General features: G+C 40.0%; 1 protein-coding gene and 1 pseudogene across 1 annotated transcript in view; both read right to left on the minus strand.

The window, feature by feature from the left end:
• The window catches only part of Chmp3 (charged multivesicular body protein 3), a 68382-nt gene that overhangs the window by 41377 nt on the left and 9461 nt on the right, over positions 1 to 17544 (minus strand). The window contains exons 2-3 of the mRNA XM_020178373.2: positions 7775 to 7835; positions 206 to 385 (exon numbers count right to left, since the gene is read on the minus strand). Coding sequence (XP_020033962.1) covers positions 206 to 385; positions 7775 to 7835 — 241 coding nt within the window. The remainder of the gene's footprint in view (positions 1 to 205; positions 386 to 7774; positions 7836 to 17544) is intronic.
• LOC141415216 (U6 spliceosomal RNA) lies at positions 8625 to 8712 on the minus strand (annotated as a pseudogene).

Consider the following 17544-nt stretch of genomic DNA (forward strand, 5'->3'; position numbering starts at 1 on the left):
ACTTATGTGTAGATTTTATCATTTCAAAAACATGTGGCAAAAGAAAATGATTAAAATAATAGTAATAATTATACAAGGTAAATTATACAAGGTAAAAAATAAAAACCAGATTTGAACCTGTTCTTTTTATTTAAGAAAATCTGTGTTGACACTATGAGTGGCAGCACCGGCATATGGTTGACTATTAAGGTAACTGCAGCTTTACCCAGCTGGTTCTTCATCCCCATGAGCACGGAATTCATGTGTGCTTTGGATGCATACAACTTGCTCACAGCCTTCCTTGACCTGATCATCTCCTTGGCCAGGACCACACAGACATCCTTCTGGCCCTTCTTGGCAGCATCCTTCACAGATCGTTTCACTTTCTCTTCTTCTCTTTGGATATCTAAATTTAGAACGGAACACCAAAACTCAAGAGTGAATCAAGCTTGCTAGCACACAAACCTGTGCGCTAAATGTATGTATTCGATACAAAAACATATTGGAGGATATAAATGAAATAAAAATAATGTGGGGGTACTTATTTTTTCCAGAAACAACAGTAAGGTATTTTAACAGTATGAAAGAAGTATGTTATTACACCTGACAAAACTAAAAGCTTTGGTGAGCCCATTCTAACACTTATTGGTACCTGCAAACATACTATGAATGTATTCCGGAGCTTGCTCTAATCAATAGGTGCATTCTCATGATTATGTGAGTATAATCTCTATACAGTCATTAATGGTTTATGAAAGCCTGCAGCTTATGGGAAACCAGAGCATACTGAAAGTATTATACCAGCGGCAGCTAGAGGTAAAGCATGGCTGTATTTTTATATACTTTATAATCAGAATTTTTTCAATTTAAGAAACTGTGATATGGGTTCAATCCCCAGAACCACACAAAATACATGTAACAAAAATTTCCATCTTAACCACTGTTACATGTACAATTCAGTAGTCTTAAGTTCACTCACACTGCTGTACAACCATCACTACCACCCATCTTTAGAACTGACCATTCTCCATTCTTCCCAGCACCTTTCAACAATTCTACTTTGTGTCTATGACTCTGACTACTCTAGTACCTCATGTAAGAGAAATAGTACCGTATTTGTCTTTTTCTGTTTGGCTCATTTCATTTAGCATAATGTCCTCAAGTTTCACCCATGCTGGAGTATGTGGCAGAATTTTCTTCCCTTTTAAGGCTCAGTAATATCGCATTGTATGTACCTAACACGATTTGCTGATTTACTTATTTATCTGTTAACGGACACTTAGGTTGTTCCCAACCTTCAGCTGTCATGAATAATGATATTATGAATATGTATACATGATTATCTCTTTAAGATCCTGTCCTCTTTTTTTTTTTTTTTTTTTTTTTTTTGCAGCACTGGGGTTTGTACTCAGGGCTTTCTTGCTGGGCACCTGCCTGGCTCTTACAGCTTGAGTCACTCCATCAGTCCTTTTTTGTGATGGGTTTTTTCAAGATAGGGTCTCGTGAACTATTTGCCCAGGGCTGACTTCAAACCATGATCATCCTGATCTCTGCCCCTCTCAGTAGCTAGAATTGTAGGTGTGAGCCACCAGTGCATGGCTCCTGCCCTTGATTTTGTGTCTATATCCAAAAGTGGCATTGTTGGATCATATAGTAACTATATTTAATTTCCTGAGGAACAGCTACACTCTTTTCCACAGTAGCTACATCATTTTCTATTCTTCCTAACAGTGTACAAGGTTTCCAATTCACCACATCCTCCCCAACACTTTTGTTTTGCTACTCAGAGTCCCTTAAGATTTCAGGTGAATTTTAGAGTAAGTGTTTCTATTTCTGAAAAAAGACAAAAAAGTCAACAGGATTTTCAAAATAATTGCACTGACTCTGTAAACCATCTGGGGAGTATCGACATCGTAACAATATCAAGTATTTCAGTTCATGAACATGAGCTATCTATCTATGTCTGCAATACATTTCAAGAATGTTTTCTAATTTTCACTGTACAAGTCTTTCACACCTCCTTGGTTAATTCCTAAGTATTTTATTCTTTTTAATGCAACTGTAAATGGAATTCACAATGTTCACTGTTAGTGAATAAAATGCAATAGATATTTGTGTTGGTTTTATATCCTGATACTTCTTTACCAAATTTATTACTTCTAAGAGTTTTTGTGGCGTTTTTAGGGCTTTACACGTATATGATCATATCATCTATAAACAGATAATTTCACTTTTCCTTTCCAATTTAGGTGACTTTTATTTCTTTTTCTTGCTTAATTGCTCTAGCTAGGACTTCCAGTATCTATTAAAAAGAAGTGGTAAAAGCAGGCATCCTTAACTGTGTTTCTGAACTTAGAGGAAAAGCTTTCAGTCTTTCCCCATTGAGTATGGTACGTCCTACAGATTTTTCAAATTTGGCTCAGTATGTTGAAGTAATTTCCTTCTATTCCTACTTTGTTGAGGTTTTTTTTTTTTATCATAAAGTGTTAAATTCTGTGAAACACTTTTTCTCCATTAACTGAAATGATCATGTAATTCCTTCCCCTATTCTGTTTAATGAGATATATTACACTGACCAATTTATGTATGTTGAATCATCCTTGCATTCTAAGATAAATCTCACATTGCCATGGTGTAGAAGGGTCCCTTGGGCATGTTGCTGAATTTGATTTCTTGTATTTTGTTGAGGATTTTTGCATCAATGTTCACAATGGGTATCAGTCAGTGGTTTTCTTGTAGTGTTACTACCTTTTAGTCAAGGCAATGCTGACTCCTAGAATGAGTTAGTAAGTCTAAAGTTCAAAAAGGACTGGTATTAACTCCTTTTAAAATAATTAGTAGAATTCATCAGTGAAGCCATCGGGTCAAGGGTTTTGCTTTGTTTTGTTTTAAGAGACTTTTAATTCAATCTCCCCACTAGTCACAAGTCTATACAGATTTTCTATTTTTTCATATTTCAATTTTGGTAGGTTTTATGTTTCTAGGAGTTTGTCCATTTTGCCCAATTTGTTGGTGTACAACTGTGTATAATACTTTTTATTTCAATAGAAATCAGTAGTAATGAATCCATTTTCCCTTTTGATTTTGTAATCTGAGTCTTTTTCACTCTTTTATGGTAGTCAATCCAGCTAATAGTCTAATTTTGTTGATCTTTTCAATGAATTAACATTGGTTTGCTGATTTTCTCTTCAGTTTTTTTATTCTCCATTTTGTTTCCCTCTGACCTAATCTTTATTATTTTCTTTATTTTTCTAGCTCTGGGTTGAGTTTGTTGTTCTTTTTCCAGTTCCTTAAGTTGTGAAGTTAGATTGATGATTTGTGACCTCCCCCCTTATTTTGGTGGTAATGGAGTTTGATCTCAGGGTCTTGTACTTGCTATGCATGTGCTCTACCACTTGAGCTATGCCCCCAGCCCTCTTTCTTCATTTTAAACAAATATTAACAGTTATGAATTTTCCTCTGAGCAATGACTTTACTGCACTGCATATTTTGGCATGTCATATTCTTTTTCTTGTCTCTAAATAGAAAAATTTTCCTTGTGATAACTTCTTTCACCCAGTGATTAAAAGTGTGTTGTTTAATTTCCACACATTTGTGAATTGTCCAGTATTCCTTCTGTTACTTTTAACTTCATCTGGCTGTGGTCAAAGAAGTTATAAGATTTAAGCATTCTGCTATGCTCAGTGGCTCATGCCTACAATTCTAGCTACTCTGGAGGAGATTGGGAGGATTGTGGTTCAAGGCCAACCCAAGCAAAAAATGCTCAAGACCCCATCTCAACCAATAAAAACTGGATATGGTGGTATATACCTGTCATTCCAGCTATATGGGAAATATATAGAAGGATCCAGTCAGGCTAATCTGGGCATAAATGTGAAACCATATTCAAAAAACAACTACAGCAAAAAGGACTGAGGCATGGCTAACGTAGTAGAGCATCTGCCTAGCAAGTACAGGATTCTGAGTTTAAACCCTAGTACCATCAAGAAAAAAAGTGTGTGTGTGTGTGTGTGTGTGTGTGTGTGTGTAAGCATCACACATCTTTTAAAATCAATTGAGGAACCAGGGGTAGTGAAATGCCTATAATCCCAGCACTCAGGAAGCTGAAATAGGACTGAAGTAGGAGAATCTTGAGCTCCAATCCAGCTCACACTATAAAGCAAGAGCCTGCCATAAAAATAACAACAAAAAAATCAAATGACAGTTAATTTGTTGCCTAACATACAGTCTATTCTGGAGATGTACTATGTACACTTAAGAAGAATATGTATTCTGGTGGTGTTGGGTACAATGTTCTGTACATGTCTATTACATTTAGTTAATTTCTTTCATTGTTCAAGTACTGTATTTCCTTCTCCATTAGTTAAGTGGGGTACTGAAGTATCCAACTATTATTATATCATTATTTCTCCCTTCAATTCTATTTTGAGTGAACCTGAACCCAGGGCTTTGTCCTTGTTAGCCAAGTGATCTACCACTTGAGCTATGTCTCTAGTCCTTTTTACTTTTTGAGACACAGGTCTCACCACTACCTTTTTCTGGGCTTATCTTGAACTAATAACTCTCCTGCTCCCAAGCAGCTGGGATTACAGGTGTAAACCACCAGGCCCAGCTTGTTGCTTCATATATTTTAACACTGTATCATTAAGTGGATAAATGTGTGTAGTTGTTCTATCTTCTTGCTGTATTGAACTGCTTATCAATTCATAATGCTCTTTTTGCATATAATTTTTCTATCTAAATTTTATTTTGTCTGATACTTGTGTAGCTACCTTTATTTTCTTGGTTACTACTTTCATGGAATATCTTTTTCCATTCTTTTACTCTCAGACCATTTGTGTCTTTGGATCTAAGAAGAGTCTCTTGTGGGTAGGATATGGTTAGATTATATTCTTTAATTCATTCTGGTATTTCCTTTTGATTGAAGAGTTTAACTCATTTGCATTTAAGGTAATTACTAATAAGAAGGGAACTGCCAAGCACCAGTGGCTCACACTTATAATCCTAACAACTTTGGAGGTTGAGATCAGGAGAATTATAGTTCGAGGGCAGCCCGGGCAAATAGGTATGAGACCCCATTTCCAAAATAACAAGAGCAAAATGGACTGGAGGTGTGGCTCAAACAGTAAAGTGCCCATTTTGGAATTGTGAAGCTGTGAGTTCAAATCCAATTCCACCAATAAAAAGGGGAATTATTTCCTGTTTCCTATTGCCTGATAGCTTTTTTTGTCCATCATTTCGTACATTAATGTCTTCTCTTGTGTTTAACTGTTTGTATCAAAATGTTTTAATTCCTTTCTGATATCCTGTTGTGTCTATTTTATAGGTTTTAAAGGTGACATTAATCAACTGTACTAAAATCATCATACATTTTACTTCTGCATGTTATAAGCCACAATACAACATTATTTTTACTTTAAAAAGACAATTTTAAAAAGAAATAATAAAAGGAGAAAAATTATTTACATTTATTTACACATTTCCATTTCTAGAATGCTGCATTTCTATGCACATCCAACTTGTATTTGGTGTGATTTTCCTTCAGACTACAATTTCCTTTTAACATTTCTTGTATTGGCAACAAATCTGGCTTTTGTTTCGACATATTTTTACCTTTAAATGCTATTTTCACTGGACACAGAACTCTAGAATAACATTTTTCTTCCATAAGATGTTCTACTACACATTGTTTCTGATAGGGATTTTTTTTTGTCATTCTTATTGTTTTTGTATTTATTTTGTGGTGCTGGGGAATCAAACTCAGGGCCTTAGGAATGCTAGGCAAGCACTCTACTATGGCACTAAACAACCAGTTCCTGTTTCCTGTATTTAATGTGCCTTTCTTCAGAGGTTTTCTCTCTGCTTTAGTAATTTGATCATGTTGTTCCTTGGTAAAGCTTTTTCTGCATTTATCTAATTTGGGGATGAGTTTCTTGGCTCTATGGGCTTAGAGTTATCATCTTACTATATTTGGAAACTTTTAGCTACCATTTCATCTGATCCCTTCCTGACTCATATCTTTCTGAGACTCAAATTATACACACTAGAACATTTGATATTGGGCTGGGGGCATGGCTCAAGGTGTAGAATGTTTGTCTAGCAACTGCAAGGCCCTGAGTTCAAACCCCAGTACAGCCAAAAAAAATATACATACACACACACGTAAACAAAAATTATAAAAATAAGAATAACACTTGATATTGTTGCATAGGTCACAGAAGTGGTTTTGTCTTTCCTTCTTTCTTGGTACAATTTGGATCATTTGTGTTACAATCTTCAATTTCACTGATCTCATTTTTGGTAGTATCTAATCTGTTGTTAACTCCATTCAGTGAAGTTTTCATTTCACATCTTTCTTTCTAGAAGTTCCGTTTTGTTCTTTTTCACATCTTCTACTTACCTCATAATGTTTTTGGTTTCCTTCAAATTCCTCAACATATTTCCAATCCTTGTTTGCCCATTCAATCATCTGTTTGCTTCAGGGTCTATTTCTATTGTCGAATTTTTCTACTGATTAGGGGTCAAATTTGCCTGCTTTTTCCAGTCACTTTTTTCATTAGATTCTGGCCACTCAGAACATCTCATTTTGGGTATCTGAATGTTGTAGTCTTCCTTTAAATACCATTGAGCTTTATTTTGGATGCAGTTAAATTATCTGCAGACCAGTTTCGAGACTTGTTTCTAAGCTCTCTTCATATGTGCTTATTGTGCCTTTGTTCTTTGCCTTATATTAAGGAATAACCCTCTGCAATCTCTATTTACATCCCAGATGCTCAAGAACATCTCCCCACTATGTTTGATCAGAACTCAACCAAATCTCAACCCTTTGTTAGCTCTGGAAATAGTTCATCTTAAAACTTCCTCGTAGTTGTTCTGTTTCCAGTAATTGTTCTTTGTCCAGACTCTTGAAATCTCACTCTAAGTAAGCACAGATTAGTATTCAGACAAAGACTCAAAGGATTTGGAGTTCGTTCTCTATGTATTTCCCTCTTCTTCAATACTGTGTATCACACATTTCAGCCTCCCTGAACCCTGATCTGAGTCTTTGACACAGTCAGAGCACCATTCTGTTCTTGGAATCCTCTCCTATATGCTACATTCCAGAAAGTATCTCCAGACAGAAAGCAGGGCCATATTGGGGCTATTTCTCTTTTTTCAGTAATTACAATTCTGTACTGCTAGTTGTCCAGTATCAAGAACAGCTGTTTCATAGATTCCTGTCCAGTTATTCTTTCTTGCTTTGTTCAAACTTTTATTTATGATTGGAGTACAAGTGCAAGTCCCAAACTAGTTATTTTATCATTGCTGGAAATGGAATTCTCACTTCCAATGGTTTAGTAGTAATACTCGGACACCTTTTGCAATCATGAAAGTGCTTTTAAAAAAGTCTTAGTTTCAAACTTTCCCATCCCTTTGTAAATCATAATTTTACGTGGTACACAAAAAATTTTGTTTAGAAATATATTATTCTCAATTTAGTTATACCAAATAAAATATGCAAATAGATTAGTGATAACAGAATTGCATTCCTTACTTATGCACAGTTTATTCAATATGAACTCCATAAAAAATGTTTCTTTACAGCTAACAAGAGGGGTTTTTTTGCTCTTATAAAAATACAAAGTTTTTTTTTAATTCATTATTATTTATGCTGACTATAGAATTAGAACACAAAATAATTAGGACATCTAGACATTTTAGTATACATGCCTTATGATGTGTGGAGTTTATTTTTATGAACTGAAGTGAAATAAACCAAGAAAGTATAACATAGAAAAACAAAATGACAACTTACCTCTTATCTGCCTGTCAACAACTCTCATTTCCTTTCTTATCTTCAATGACCATTCATTGACCTGAAAAAATTTTTAGATAAGGAATTATAGAAAAGTCAATGCTCAAACAATTTGAAACAATTTTGTTATTAATTCTACATTTATTTTACACCCAAAATAAAGCCAAAAGAGACTTTCAGAGCCAAATTCATTTTCCCCTCCTTCTATAGTTTTTATTCATGGTGCATAGATGTCCCAAGCTATTCAAAGATTCTTGGATGAAAGAAGACAGTAAGAAGCACTTTATATAAGACCTCAGAGGGAGTATGATACTCTACAGACACACATTTTCAAGAGATGCATGGGCTAAGACAGTTTTAAGGGAATCAGATTTTCATTTTTCACACAAAATCATTTCAAAAACTACTCTACCTGTGTCACAAGAATTCACCTTTGCCTTCTCCCTATTAATGATAATATTTTTCCATTTTACAAAAGATATTCCCCTAATCCACATCTCTTATTATCATGTTATAGTTTCCTGTCAAGCTAAAATCCTCTGAAGCAGTAAACACAGCACCAAGTGGAAATAATGGTGTAGGTGTTAAAGTAGTAAATAACTCTAATGATTATCAAATTCTTATGCAAATGAACTATTTTCTTCCAATTCTTCACTTTCAAAACTACTGAAGGAAAACCTGAGTTCTCAGCTGATTCATTGTTAAAAGTAAACTTTACACTAAATACTTCATTGTGTTTTCATTCCCCTCTCCCTCTTTTCAAACAGTGTTTGGTGGGTTTCATTGTGCTGCTACACATATACATGTGTATATGTAAAATACTTCCAACCTCTTCACCCATCAGCAAAATTAAAAAAAGGAACACTTGATGAGCAGGGGCCATGCTAATCTTCTCTGTATGGTTTCAGTTTTTGTGTATGTGCTGCCAAAGTGAGCACTCACAATTTTTTCAAACCTGAGACCACCCTACACCCCTTATAAATGATGTTGTTGGTCTGGAAACCTCAAGGACAGATGAATGAGTCAATATCCCATCCCCCATGGAAAGCACTATGAGCCCTGCATCCTGAGGAGGAGATACATGGCCTCATAAATCTGCCACGGGGCTGATAAACAGAATACTCTCGAGGTTGTTTCCCCCATAAGGGGCAAACAGACCATCTCATCAAAGAGAGCCCACGCACACAAATCCACAGCCAATGGAAAGAAACCACCTAACCCTTACCCTAACTCAGAGTTAAAGCATCCATAAAAAGCCCCAGCCTTCACCTGAGCAAGGAGCCACAGGTTTTCAGGCTCTGCTGCACTGCTCTAGCTGCAGCCTTTTCCTTTCTCTAATAAATCCTACTTTGTGTGCCAAACTTGTTGTCCCACAAGTCAGTCTGCTGCCTCATAAGCCAATTCTTTGGCCTGTGGCAAGAACCCTTGACATCAACACACAACATTTCTGGCAACCACAAAGGGACACCTCTGCTGGACCAAGGTTGGCACAACTGAGCACCAAACCAGCAAGAGTTGCCTAAGGTGTGACTGTGAGCCTCCAGCACCCTGCTGGATACTCCTGCTGGAGGAAACCCCCTGCTGAGAACTAGCCAAAAAGCAGACTTCCCTGTGCTGCTCCAGTCTCTCTCTGTTCCCACCTTCCTGGGGGACTTTCCCATTACAGTATCAGACCAACAGCTCCTAGCCAACTTTGGCCTCATGGCGATTCCAGCTCTGGCACTGCTCTCTGCTCCCTCCTTATGAGTCAAGACCAAACCCAGGGTTGATTGAGTATGCCTTATGCTAGGCTGGAGGAGGCCTGTTTGGTTTCAGCACCTGGCATTCTTCTTCTTCTTCCCCCACCTGTCAGTACCCCCTTCTGCCAGAGGCAACCACCGGAGAGTGGAGATTTTGTGTGGCTGACAGTGTTCCAGTACCACTTTGGGAGCAACCTGAAATCACACCTAATCCTTAATTCCTCAAGAGAGTGTCATGTCTCTCAGCTCTGTTCCTCCTCCCTCACCTAGAATGTCAGGTCTCCCCTTCTGTCCCTGCCAGAAACAGCAGACATACTTTTACTCACAGGCTCCCTCCCTGGTCCTGCCACCTTGTTTGTCTCTGTCCACCTTCCCCTCCCTGTGCTTACTGGGACCCTGGTCTCCCATGGAAAACTTGTACCATAGTTTCTTATGACTTTCTTGAATTATTCCCACACCTACTTTGTCATGCCCCTTGGTCCACACCAAGTTTTGAGTCGGCTGCCAGGCACCACAAGGAACCACAGTGGGGGAGGGGGTCGTGGCAAACCCAGCAGGGTGAGGACCAATGCGGGCCTCATGCGCCAAAGGCATGCTCAAACCCTCCCCCCAAGACCCAGCCCCTGCCACAGCTAACGCAATCCATGGAAAGGTTCCAGCTGCTGTCCAGAGCCGCCACCACTGCCACTCCCCCAAAAAGAGATGAGAAGGGAAACAAACGTGTATGCATGCGCATGCGCACACAGGAGGAGAAGTGACAGGCCACAGGGATGGACCCAGCAGGAGGACTGACACAAGCCTCCTGCCTTGCCACATGCGCCCTAACCCCACCCACACAAGGGGAGGAGGGAAAAACGCATGCACACAGGGACACCAGCACATCCCACCGGACTCCCCAGGCGCAACAGTGATGTCCGCCACAGCTAAGCCAATCCATGGGAAGGGCCCAGCTTGCATACAAAGTCAGGACTGCTGGCCATGCACGGCAATGAACTGCGACTCATCACCACTCCCCCTGAAAAGGATGAGGGATAAAACAAACGTGCACACATGTGGAAGGAAGAGTGGCAGGCCACAGCAGCGGGCCTGGGCGGAGGAGGTCGCTCATCCCAGGTATGGGGGGGGGGGTGGGGAGGGAAGGAGGTCAGGGAATGGCAGCACCTTGCTCAGCCCCATGCCCAAGCCCAAGCAACCCAGCCCTTAGAGTCAATTCCTGTCCCAAAGTTATGGTCCCCAAGAAGTGCTAATGTAACCTTCCAGGAACAGCCAAAAAAGTAGGTGTTGCTATGGTCTCTGGACCTCTCATTTAAAACTTCCTATACTTCAGCCTCAGCCTAAAAAAGTTTCCTCCAGGGCTGGAAGTGTGGCTCAAGTGGTAGAGTACCTGCCTAGCAAGTATGAGGCTCTGAGTTCAAATCCCAGTACTGCCAAAAAAAAAAAACCTTCACAAAAAAAGTGGTTCAAAGCGTAGGCCCTGAGTTCAAACCCCAGCACTGCCATCAATTAATCAATCAATAAAGCAACTTTTCACAAGAAACTCTGAGTTCAAGCCACAGTCCCCCCAATACAAAAAAAAGTTTCCTCCAAATAGTGACACCAGTTGTCCCTTTATGGCACTCTGATTGCCCTAGGACTCCCTCTGAGCACCCTTCTCTAACTCTACAGGCACTTCTTGGGTGATTTATCTCTTTGTTAAAGGGGTAGACTTCCACTGGCTGCCTGCTTTTGGTGATACAAGGTTTTCACGGAGTTGAAAGTGTGGACGCAGTCTGACCAGTCACTGCATTTCCTTCAATACTGGCCACAGATGGCAGAAGGAAATCATGAGATGCCTGCTCTCATCAGGTCAATCCCCAGTGGGGATGCCAACAAAGGGAGCCTGACAAAGTTTTTCTAGATGGGACCTGCCAACTCCAGTCTTCCAGCCTCAGTACCCAAGCAGTCTCTGCTGGCCTGTCTACTGAAATGTTGGAAGGACCTTGACCCTAATTAAAAAAAAAAAAAAAAAAACCTCATTTTTCTTTGTACTGAGGCCTGGCCCCAATATCCCTTGTGTGACCAAGAGAAGTGGCCTTCAGAGGGCTCCTTAAATTATAACACCGTATTCCACTCCAATTAGACCTTTTTTGTAAAAGGGAGGAAAAGTGTACTGAAATCCCCTATATACAGCTTTTATCTCCAGGACCATGCAAAATGGCTCCATAATCACTATCTAGATACTCAAACACTGGCTGTTCTTTGTAAGTCACAGGATAAATATGGGGAAGGAGGACCAAAAAAAGCTCCTTACCAGTGAGAAGGCCCCTGTCCCCACTGCTCCACCCTCTGCCCCACCTCTGAGCCACCCCCATATTCAGAACCTCCTAATGGATGTTTCCCCCTTCAACAGGCAGTGGTAGGAAGAGGGAAGTCCATGTCCCCTTCCAGTTATCAGATCTAAGGGAGATTAAAAAGGATCTGGGTGGCAATACTGACACAGCAGATCAGTATATCCAGGCCTTTATTTCTGTGATGCAAACTTTTGAATTGGCATGGAAGGATATCATAGTTCTTCTGCACCAGACTCTTTCCTCACTAGAAAAGCAATAGGTCCTAGCCCAGGCCACTCAGGTTGGAGATGATTTCATCTACAACAAGCCCCAATACCCATGGCACCTGGAAATGAGAAAATAAATATGCCAATGCCCATGAGGGCACAGGTAGTCCACTTGGCAGATCCACATTGGGATCAAAATGATGAGGGGGATGAATGGCATTGAGCCACTTCATCCGTCTTATAGTAAAAGGGCTAAAAAGGGCCAAAGTTAAACCTCCAAACTATTCCCAGGTGACTGTAGTACAAGGCCCTAATGAAAACCCCCTTACTTTTCTACAGTGTCTTAAGGACGCTATCTAAAAGCATACCACAGTGGACCCAGAGTCACAGGTGGGAGAGGTTCTTCTGAAAGATAAATTTCTAATTCAGTCAGCCCTGGATATTCAACTTCAAAAGTCTGTGGCTAAAGGGGAAAAGTCACTGGACCAACTAATACAACTAGCCATATCTATATACTATAACCCAGACCTCAATAAAAAGAGAAAAAAGGATAAAAAACATCATGACCTAATCGCAGCTCTCAGGGAGTGCCCCACCCAACATGGGCCTACATCCCCGACCTTGCTACCATTGTGGAGAGGGGGGCACTTCTGTAGGGAATGCCCAAAAGAGAGACCGCCCAGGAGACAGTCCTGGCCCCCACTGGGGCTTTGCCCCCTCGGCAAAGGTAACCACTGGAGGTCTAAGGGCCCCCATCTCCAAGTGGAAGTCAGGGTGCTACCTCCTACGGATTGATGGGTTCTGGGGCCTCCTGTCCAGGCTCCACTTCTTTTTTTTTTTTTTTTGTTAATTCTTATGTGCATACAACGTTTGGGTCATTTCTCCCCTCTCCCCACTACCTCCCCAATACCCAGCAGAAACTATTTTGCCCTTATCTCTAATTTTGTTGGAGAGAGAGTATAAGCAATAATAGGAAGAAACAAGGGTTTTTGCTAGTTGAGAATAAGGATAGCTATGCAGGGAGTTGACTCGCATTGCTTTCCTGTGCATGTGTGTTACCTTCTAGGTTAATTCTTTTTGATCTAAACTTTTCTCTAGTTCCTGGTCCCCTTCTCCTATTGGCCTCAGTTGCTTTTAAGGTATCTGCTTTAGTTTCTCTGCGTTAAGGGCAACAAATGCTAGCTAGTTTTTTAGGTGTCTTACCTATCCTCACACCTCCCTTGTGTGCTCTCGCTTTTATCATGTGATCAAAGTCCAATCCCCTTGCTGTGTTTGCCCTTGATCTAATGTCCACATATGAAGGAGAACATATGATTTTTGGTTTTTGGGCCAGGCTAACCTCACTCAGAATGTTCTCCAATTCCATCCATTTACCAGTGAATGATAACATTTCGTTCTTCTTCATGGCTGCATAAAATTCCATTGTGTATAGGTACCACATTTTCTTGATCCATTCGTCAGTAGTGGGGCATCTTGGCTGTTTCCATAACTTGGCTATTGTGAATAGTGCTGCAATAAACATGGGTGTGCAGGTGCCTCAGGAGTAACCTGTGTCACAGTCTTTTGGGTATATCCCCAAGAGTGGTATTGCTGGATCAAATGGTAGATCAATGTTTAGCTTTTTAAGTAGCCTCCAAATTTTTTTCCAGAGTGGTTGTACTAGTTTACATTCCCACCAACAGTGTAAGAGGGTTCCTTTTTCCCTGCATCCTCGACAACACCTGTTGTTGTTGGTGTTGCCAATGATGGCTATTCTAACAGGGGTGAGGTGGAATCTTAGTGTGGTTTTAATTTGCATTTTCTTTATTGCTAGAGATGGTGAGGCTCCACTTCTTAACATCAATGTGGAGGAGTGTTGAGGAGCCTCAGGGAGCCATGATAGTAGAGAAGCGAAAGGTCATTTTCCTCCTAGACAGTGGAGCCTGTTTCTCTGTCTTACCGTATCTGGCCAGCACCTAGAGTACTGTTTTTCTAGGCCTCTGGCCTGCTCTTGGAGAGACCTCCACTTCAGTCACTCTTTTCTCATAGTCCATGAGACTCCAGTGCCCCTGCTGGGACGGGATTTACTATCTCGACTAAAGGCTGAAATACCCTCAAAAAGCCCACTATTACTCTATATTAGACTTAAAGGACACTTTCTTTTACATTTCTCTACATCCTGACAGTCAGCCTCTGTTTACCTTTTAAGACCTCCACTAACCCCTTACAACAGTGAGCTAGCCAATTTGTGATCCTTCTGGAACAAGATTTGGAGCTGGGCCTTGTATAATAAATGCCCTCTCCAGATTTATATCTCAACAGGTGCAACTGATCAAATCCAGCTCTCAGTCAAGGAATACTCACCTCTGCCTACTCATGAGCCCTCTGTCCAGTTCTATCAGGGGCCTCTGGAGACTACATGGGTCAACCCCTGAGACAAGAACCATCACACCTACTCCCGTCACCCCATTGTCAGCAGGAAGCAGATAGATGAGTCATCACCCCTCTCCCCAATAGCAGTTGGGTACTTGTCTCAGAGTGGGGGACTTGTTGGATCTGGGGACCTAAAGGACAGATGAATGAGTCAATATCCCATCCCCCATGGAAAGCACTATGAGCCCTGCATCCTGAGGAGGATATACATGGCCTCATAAATCTGCCACGGGGCTGATAAACAGAATGCTTTTATGGGGGAAACATAAGGGGCAAACAGACCAGCTCATCAGAGAGAGCCCACGCATGCAAATCTACAATCACTGCAAAGAACCCACCTAACCCTTACCCTAACCCACAGTTAAAGCATCCATAAAAAGCCCCAGCCTTCATCTGAGCGAGGAGCCACTGTTTTTGGGCTCTGCTGCACTGCTCTAGCTGCAGCCTTTTCCTTTCTAATAAATCCTACTCTGTGTGCTGACCTTGTTGTCTCATGAGTCAATCCGCTGCCTCATGAGCCAATTCTTTGGCCTGTGAAGGCAAGAACCCTTGACACTGGCCTGCAAAGTCTTCTCATCTTCCCCTCCTCCAGTTCCCTGTCAGTCACTAATTTGTTGTCTCCACAGAAGTGTTTATTCTGAATACTTCATAGAAAAGGAATCACATGGTATGTGACCTGTTGTTACTGATTTCTTTCATTCAGCATGTTAAGGTTCATTGCCACTGTAGCATGTATGAGTACTTCAGTACAGTGTTAGCCCGTTGTATGTGCATACCACAAACTTGTTTATCCACTCATCTGCTGATGGACAATGAGTTTGCTTCCACCTTTGGGCTATTGTGAATTGTGCTGTTTTAAGTATTTTTGTACAGGTATTTGCCTACGTACCCTTTTTGAAAATATATTTACCTAGAAGCAAAACTGCTGGGCCAGATAATTCTGTTTCACTTTTTGAGGCTTGACCAAACTTTTTCACAATGGCATCACCATTTTACATTTCTACCATCAATGTGCAAGGGTTCCCATTTTTCCACATCTCACTAGTACTTATTTTCCTTTTTTGGGGAGGTGGGACCAGGATTTGAAGTCAGGGCTTTGTGCTAGCAAAGCAGGTGCTCTACCACTTGAGCCATACCTCCAGTCCTTTTTTCTTTGGTTATGGAGATAGGGTCTCACTTTTTGCTCCAGCTGAGCTGAAACCAAGATTCTCCTATTGTATGCTTCCTGCCCAAGCTGGGATAACAAGCATGTGCTACCAAACCTAGCCTTTTCTGTTGAGATAGGGTCTTGCAAACTTTTCCCTGGGCTGGTCTCAAACCTCGATCCTTCCTATCTCAGCCTCCCAAGCAGCTAGGATTATAGGTGTGAGCCACAGGAACTCAGCTTTGATTTGCAGTTTCTTAATGATCAATGAAGCTAGCCAACTTTTCATGTACTTGTTGGCTGTCCACTTAAAGAAACATCTACTCATACCTTCTGGCTATTTTTGTACATTTTAATGGGCTTCATTAAATGTGATTATGACATTTTCATACATATATATGATGTACTTTTGTCATTTTTACCCCCCATTACCCCTTATTGGCCTCCCCCCAGCACCGGTTCTGACCATTTTTAAAGTGAGCTATCTTTCCATTGTATGAGTTCTTTATATATTTTGATAGTAGACCATTATCAGGTACAAGACAATAAAATATTCTCTCCCATTCTATAGACCATCTTTTCACTTTCTTGATAATGTCCTTTCATGCAAAAAAGTCCCATTTATTTAAAGAACATGTTTTCTGAACTAATTCTTTTTTTTTTTCATTTTTCTTTTATTATTCATATGTGCATACAGGATTGGTTCATTTCTCCCCACTGCCCCCACCCCCTCCCTTACCACCCACTCCGCCCCCTCCCTCTCCACCCCCCCAATACCCAGCAGAGACTATTTTGCCCTTATTTCTAATCTTGTCTGAACTCATTCTTAATGTCTTGGCTTACATGTTACTTTGCGGAGGACTTCCCGACCCCAAGGACAAGTTCGACCCCTCTATGATTAATTATACAGAACCGTATACCCTCTGTCTTTTGTAAAACTCATTATATTTACTTAGCTGTAAGCTCCAGAAAGCCAAAGATCTTTTCTTGTTGACCAAACACTTGCGTATGTCTGGCAGATGCTCAGTAAACATCTGTTGAGTTTAACTGAATAGATTGTGAGATGTGAAGAAGGAAGAACTTTCAGTCATGAGTAACAGTTATATAATAAAAATCTCCAGAAACAGTCTATGTATTTTTTAAATGTCAAAGAGTAAAAGTGTCATAGTTATCTGTCAAAAAGAAACATTCTTTTTAAGCTTATTAAATCAAAAGTAGCTCTTTAAAAGAAAGTTACCTAATTATCTGTCAAAAAGAAACATTCTTTTTAAACATAAAATCAAAAGTGACTCTTCAGTAATAATAATAAAAAAGTTACCTAAGAGAAATGACAAGAACCAAAAGTATCCAGTCATGTCCCAGAGTAGTGCTTCTACACCTGAGCCACTTAGAAAAGTCACCTGAGAAACTTTAAAAATACCAATTTAACTGGGCTGGGGTGTAGCTCAAATGACAAGTAGTGTTTCAAATCTCTCTAATTCATTCTAATGTTCTTTTAGCATTGAGGAATACAGTCTGAGACACAGAGCACAAGAAAATGTATCAAACAATCTCAACTGTAAAAATCACTACAATTTAAAAAAGAAACTTTAAAACATAAGGAAATTCAACATTTACTTAGTCTCAGAATTCTAGTAATAAATGAAAGCCATTTATAACTCATAAGTAAAGGAGAACATAAAGAATACAGTACAAGTAAAAAACAATAAATTACAGTATGTTTTGGAAACCATAAGGAACCTACAGAAAGTTTCATACCATCAAGATGTATGCTTTATTTAAAATTGTGCAGTCTTCTGTATGCCAGGCAAACTAGGCAAAGCAAACTAAAACATGTAAGTAGACATTTTCTATAAACAGTGCTCAGACAAATGGCAAGCAATATGGAAAACAAAATGATTCAATTCCCATTCCATTACTGAAATTAATTCCAGGTAGA

The sequence above is a fragment of the Castor canadensis genome, chromosome 12, assembly GCF_047511655.1.
Source record: "Castor canadensis chromosome 12, mCasCan1.hap1v2, whole genome shotgun sequence".
Taxonomy (NCBI): Eukaryota; Metazoa; Chordata; class Mammalia; order Rodentia; family Castoridae; genus Castor; species Castor canadensis.